The 6,651-nt window shown below is 45.3% G+C and overlaps 1 protein-coding gene across 1 annotated transcript in view; it reads left to right on the top strand.

The window, feature by feature from the left end:
- LOC135092071 (uncharacterized) overlaps positions 1 to 6,063 on the top strand; it is a 37,719-nt gene extending 31,656 nt beyond the window's left edge. The window contains exons 4-9 of the mRNA XM_063990261.1: positions 851 to 1,000; positions 1,716 to 1,810; positions 2,228 to 2,353; positions 3,471 to 3,597; positions 3,804 to 3,912; positions 4,550 to 6,063. Coding sequence (XP_063846331.1) covers positions 851 to 1,000; positions 1,716 to 1,810; positions 2,228 to 2,353; positions 3,471 to 3,597; positions 3,804 to 3,912; positions 4,550 to 5,814 — 1,872 coding nt within the window. The 3' untranslated portion in view covers positions 5,815 to 6,063. The remainder of the gene's footprint in view (positions 1 to 850; positions 1,001 to 1,715; positions 1,811 to 2,227; positions 2,354 to 3,470; positions 3,598 to 3,803; positions 3,913 to 4,549) is intronic.
- Positions 6,064 to 6,651: the final 588 nt, after the last annotated feature.

The raw sequence follows: 6,651 nt of genomic DNA, 5'->3' as shown, positions 1-6,651 counted from the left end.
TAATAATAATAATAATAATAATAATAATAATAATAGTAGCAGTAGTAGTAGTAGTTTTATTATGCCATCAGACATATACAGATTACAGAACAATGAAAAACATAAGAACTACATTACATTATTGCTGACCTAATTAGTCTCTTGAAAACCTCCTGCTTGAAAGAGTTTAAGTCATAGGAAGGAGGAAATACAGAAGCAGGCAGGGAGTTCATGAGTTTACCAGAAAAGGGATGAAAGATTGGGAATATTGGTTAAGAATTATTGAGTTGTGGTTGTCTTGTGTGTTAGTAGTGGACAGAGAGGTGTGTATGTGTGTGTTGGGAAGTGAGGAAATGTGTGGTGGTGTGTGTGTGGGTTTGTGGGGTGCTGTGTCAAGGTTCTGTGTGTTTTTATAAGAGAGGTGTGTGCTTTAAGTGTTTCAGTAAAAGATGAGTGAGTGTGTCATTAGTGGTAAGAGATGCAGACGTGTTGAACGGTGGTGTTTCAGTGCACAAGTGTTTCTGTTAAAGGTGGGAATGATATCAAGATTTTAGTCAAGATAATAGCATTTTCAAGACACTAACACATCCACACATCCCTCCCCCGTTGGGTGTTAGAGAGGCAGACGTGTTGTGTGTGTGCGTTTCAGTGCACGAGTGTTTCAGTAAAAGATGTGAATGATATAGAAATTTCAGACAAGATGGGAACATTTTCAAGACACTAACACATCCACACATCCCTCCCTGGTGTGTGTTAGTGTTTCAAGTGGCTTCGAGATCCTTACATCACTGTCTAACCCTCCTCAGTGTTTAGAGAGATTTAAAGATCCCTACATCAATATCTAAACCACCCCCCTTCTTCCCCCCCACAGTACATCAATGGAGGGTCGTTGGACTCCCTGATTGGTAACCGTGCGGTGGGCCTCCCCTGGGCTACCCGAGTGTCCCTGGCCCTGGACATTGCGCACGGCATGGCCTACCTCCACTCCCAGGGTGTGTTCCACAGGGACCTCACCTCCAAGGTACTGTGCCACACTTCTCCTCCTCCTCCTCCTCCTCTAATGATGATGATGATGATGATGATGATGATGATGATGATGATGACCATACCTGTTCTTGTGACCTGGTGGGGTTTTTGGGTTTAGTTATTGATTTATTTTATTTTATTTTATTCATTTATTTATTTATTTATTTGTTTTTTGTGTGGTTAATTTGTGTGATGATTTTTGGTGGGATTAATTTGTGATTTTTCTTTTTCTTTATTTTTTTTTTGAGGGATTAATTTGTGATGTCATATATTTATTTTTTTTTTGTGTATGTATGATATAATTTGCCTTTTTTTTTTGGGGGGAGGTGGTTAATTAGTGTGATATTTTCTTGGGAGTATTATTTTAATTAGTGATTTTTTTTTTTTTTTTACCGTTTTAGGGTTGATTTGAATAGTGGTGTTCATTGGCTTTTTTTTATTTACTTTTTTTTTCTTATTTTTTGGGTGTTTTGAATAATGTGGTGTTGATTAGTGATTTTTGTGGGGGGGTGGTTTTGACTGGTGGGGTTTTCAGTAGCATTTTTTATTATTATTATTATTTGTTGGGTTGCCTTTTTATTAGTGTAGTGTTGATAAGTGTTTTTTTTAGAGGGACTATTTTTTCTCCTCTCAGTTTGTATCTGTGTAAACCTTTAATGCATATTTTACCATTTGATCCGTGTGTGTACTGAGTGACTGTTGTGTTTCAGAACGTGTTAATCAAGCACACACAGGAAGGAGGTGAACACAAGTTGACAGCAGTTATAGCTGACTTTGGCCTGGCAGCTCCAATCCCTCATGAGAAGTGAGTGTGCACACCTACAGGGATTACTGAATATTAGATAGAGTGAGGGACAGAATGCTAAAGAGCTTGATTGCTTAGTTTATTCCATTCATCTTATCTCTTTCTTAAGTCTAATTCTGTCAAGCTTGAACCAATTATTTCTTGTCCTGTCCTGATTAGTGACCCTGAGAATCTTGTTTGTCACCCTTGTTACATCCCCTATATCACTTGAAGACCTCTATCAGATTCCCTCTTAATCTTCTTGTCCTGATTACTGACAGAATTTTACCTGTGTCACCCTTGTTATGTCCCCCATACCACTTGAAGACCTCTATCAGATCCCTTCCTAATCTTGTCTTTGTCACTTGCCCTTGTTTCCATCACCACTGGCTTCTGCATGTCCTGGAGGTTTCTCACTGCCTGTCATCCTCTCTACAGGTGCATGAGGCTGCGGCAGGTGGGGTCTCCTTACTGGATGGCTCCCGAGGTGATCCGAGGCGACTGGTACGACCACAGAGTTGACGTGTTCAGCTTTGGGATCATTGTGTGTGAGATGATTGCAAGGTGAGTGACGTGCAGCCCTCCGGTGACTCAGTGTGGAGTGTGTGGCTCTGGGGGGGTTCAGACAGCAGTGTGTTACTAGATGAAAGGAAGTGGTTGTCTGTGCCTCTTGCTTAAGACTCAAGTGGCTTTATTTTTTTTCTTTCTTTATTTATTTTTTTGTAATGAAATAAAGTAATTGATTGATTGATTTATAAGATAAGATCATTTATTTGTCATGTTGTTATACAGTAATGCATACAAGTGGAGATCCTTATGGCTATAGGCTCCAAAGAAAGTTTAGATGTAGTATATGTTATAGTGTATAATGTAGATGAAAATGATTAAAGACATCAGTCACATAAAAACATATAATTCTCATATATCACACATCAAATCATTATACCTGTGAATGACAAGGGTTGAAAAGCATAGAGCTCATAAGGCACTGCTTCAGGAAAGAGAGTTTTTTGTTCTCCTTTTTTGTTTTGGTGTTACACAAGGGAAACAGTTTGCAGTGTGGAGGTGGTCAGGTGTAAGATAAATATGAGCTGAAAATAATAGCTCAATTTGTAACTTTCTGAAAAAAAAAGCATAAATCTAATATTGTCATTATCAGCTATTTGTAGATACAATGTTGAAATATTACATCATTATTGTTAACCTTTCATAGACACTTGGATGCAACAATCACAATATTGCCTTGTTACAAATATCTTTTTTTTTCCCTTCCTCACTCCTCTTCTTCATTCAAGAGGATATTAATAACTAGACAATACTACATTTCTTGCTCCCCACACCCACACCAGCCCTCATACAGTGAACACCACCAGACACACCCACACCAGCCCTCATACAGTGAACACCACCAGACACACCCACACCAGCCCTCATACAGTGAACACCACCAGACACACCCACACCAGCCCTCATACAGTGAACACCACCAGACACACCCACACCAGCCCTCATACAGTGAACACCACCAGACACACCCACACCAGCCCTCATACAGTGAACACCACCAGACACACCCACACCAGCCCTCATACAGTGAACACCACCAGACACACCCACACCAGCCCTCATACAGTGAACACCCTTATCAGGCCTCATACAGTGAACACCTCCACTATTCCAGGTGCGAGGCAGACCCAGACATCCTGCCCCGGACTCACAATTTTGGAGTGCATTACCTGGACTTCTACCAAATGTGCCAACAGGACTGCCCTGCTCTGTTCCTGCAGCTGGCATTCATGTGCTGCCAGGTAGGGTCACAGCCACTAAAGGCTGCATCTGTACCTTGCCAGCCTCCCTTTCAGCACTAGAACAAAAGCAAAATATACAAATGAATGAAATACAACCTTCTTTGCAATCTATAAACACTATAAAGACTACTACAACTACTACAACACACTCAAAAAAAAAACTCAAATATCCCGTCCTTCGTTTAATGTAACCCTTGTGCCTCCAGATTGATCCTGCCTCTCGTCCGTCCTTTGAAGAGCTGAAGGCTAAGCTGGAGTACCTGCTAGCCCAACTCACCTCCCAGTCTGCCTGCTGCACTGCCAGGAAGCTCAAGGGTAGGTGATGGGAACTGGTGGGGGAACTGGTGGCTTGGAGTGTATTGGGAGGGTGAGGAGGGATGTGTGACAGAGAGAGACAAAGGAGGAATACGGAGGTGTGAGAGGAAGAGACAGGACAGCTTGATGACTAGGAGGGTATGAGAGAGACAGAGGGGGTGAGGTAGGCTAGGGAAGTGTGAGAAAGATAGGGATAGGATGAGGAGGAGGAAAGTTTGAGAGACAAGAGATAGTGGGAAGAAAGATGTGAGTGAATGTGATAGTGAAGGAATGAGTAGGAAAGAGATATGTAGAGATGAAGATAGAGAGAGATAAAGAGAGAGAATTGGAGAAAGTAAGAAGGAAAGAGAGACCTATAAAGAAAAAAAGAGAATGAAAGAGAGAGAGAGAGAGAGAGAGAGAGAGAGAGAGAGAGAGAGAGAGAGAGAGAGAGAGAGAGAGAGAGAGAGAGAGAGAGAGAAACTGCATGAACATAAACAAATAATGAGATGTTTAGCTTGAGTCTGTACTAGTTTCCTGTCTCTCTTCCTTCAGGGTGTCTCTTGGGATGAGCTGCTGGATACTGGAAGGAGAGACACATATAGTCAGTCTCTCAGGAAGGAATGCACAGATATTAACCCCCGTCTCTCCCTCACAGTGTGCCACCGCCGCTCCCAATCCGACGATACCTTTAAACTCATAAGGAACCAGACGGGGGAGGCTGCATGTGTCCCTGCAGCACCCCAGCTGGCGGCACCTCCCCCGTCTGGCACCACAGCCGTCACCCCGCAGGAGATAGTGGAGAAGATGAGTGCCGCAGATCCGTACTTCCAGCCCTCCACCGGCACTGTGAACCCCTTTGCTCAGTTGAAGCTGCCGGCACGGTCCCAGCTGGCACTGCAGGAGGGCGGGAGGTACTGCCACTCGCTGCCAGACTACCCCCTAATTCTGGCAGAGACGTCCGGCATGGAGTCCAGGCACATCCACACCTCGGACTCCTGCCTGTGCCACGCGTCAGCCCACTGCCAGTGTCATGGGGGCCACAGACACTTCCCCTCGCATGCTGATGCCAGCCGGAAACAGTGCCAGTGCTTGCACGGCGTTAAGAAATTCAAGACGAGCGAGAGGGAGGACTGCAAGTGTAAGTTGACGAGGCTGTGCTGTGAGGCCGTGGGGTCCGCGGACAGCTCTGCCAGCAGCCTGCCCCGCTCAGACCTGGGGAGTGGGGGGGAGGCAGGGACAGCCATGCTGCACAACACCCACGTTGGTGGCCCCGTGCGGCGGCGGGGCTCTGGGGAGAGCGGTTTTTTTAGTGTGGGAGATGTGGAGCGTGTGGGAACTCCTGAGCTGTGTCTGTCGTACTCGGAGCTGAGCACTGCGTCGCTCATCTCGGCGGAGGACGACGACGCCAACCACCACTGCCTGGTGCAGCGCTCCTCCTCCGTCATCACCGACAGCTCCGAGGACCTGTCCAGCCTGGGGTGCTGCCACGATCCGCAGACCTGCGAGGCATCCCTCTGTGAGGCAGAGGACCTGGTGCAGGCCGGCCACTACCAGGTAGACACAGACATCCGCCAGATAGTGGACTTCTTCGAGCGGAACATTGGCAGCGGCGGCGGTGACGGCCCACAGCGGCAGTCCTCGCGGCTTCGCCAGGGCTGCCTGGTGCCGCTGCTGACGCACAAGTTCAGCACGCTGCACGCTGGCCACCGCCTGGCCCTCGCCGGCTACCCCTGCCAGCACCACGGCAGCACCAAGTCCTCGCCCTCCTGCCCTGCCAAAGAGTCCATGGCACCCAGGCCATGCCGCCAGCCCTGCACCCGGCCTGACCGCCGTGAGGTGTTCCGGGTCAAGGAGCGGCCCAAGGTGTACATAACAGAAGGAACCGTCCGAGCCAAACGCGACATTTTTGAGGCAAAGTGAGCCAGTGAGCAAGTCAGTCAGGATTAAGATGATGCATATACATATATAAATATATATATACATACATATACATATATTTTTCTTTATACGAAGCAGTTTTTTGTTGTCCCCAACCCCATTTTTAAAAAAACTGTTGATGATGATGATGATATTTCTGTTTCCTAGTCACAAGGTTAAGCATTTTGTGATAATGAACTAACCATTATATTTTTTTCCTTCTTTGTCTTGGAATAATATGAAAAATAAAAATGAAGTCATTGCAATCTCTTTCATTTCCTGATGTATCTATTTATCTATCTATACACCCGGCTGGCAGTCCCACACAGGGAGGCCTAGACAAAGCACCACACACTCAAACACACAGCATTCACATTATTAACCACATCAGCTTATGGTGGAAAGGGATAGTGGTAGTATTATCAGCTTATGGTGGAGAGGAATAGTAGTAGTATTATCAGCTTATGGTGGAGAGGAATAGTAGTAGTATTATCAGCTTATGGTGGAAAGGAATAAATAAGTGCATCTGTCTATTTATCCATCTATAAACCAGGCTGGTAATCCCACACAGGGTGGCCCAGGCAAAGCACAACACACACACACACACACACACACACACTCTTTTTTAGCCCTGCTTTAGCCCTGCTGGCCCCTAGTGGAAAGGGGTATATACTCATGCAAATATAAGACAATACAAAAGAAAATAGGGTAAGCTGCAAGAAGCCATCAGTGCCTTTCCCTGTATAAAATATAGCTACCAATCACCACCCATCATTCCCATTCATAAACATGCCTTTTTTTTTTTTTTTTTTTTTTTTGTATTGACTGAACACTGACAAC

Source organism: Scylla paramamosain, chromosome 39 (genome assembly GCF_035594125.1).
Source record: "Scylla paramamosain isolate STU-SP2022 chromosome 39, ASM3559412v1, whole genome shotgun sequence".
Classification (NCBI taxonomy): Eukaryota; Metazoa; Arthropoda; class Malacostraca; order Decapoda; family Portunidae; genus Scylla; species Scylla paramamosain.
Note: the sequence above shows the minus strand (reverse complement) of the source record. Positions and strands in the feature narration are given on the sequence as shown.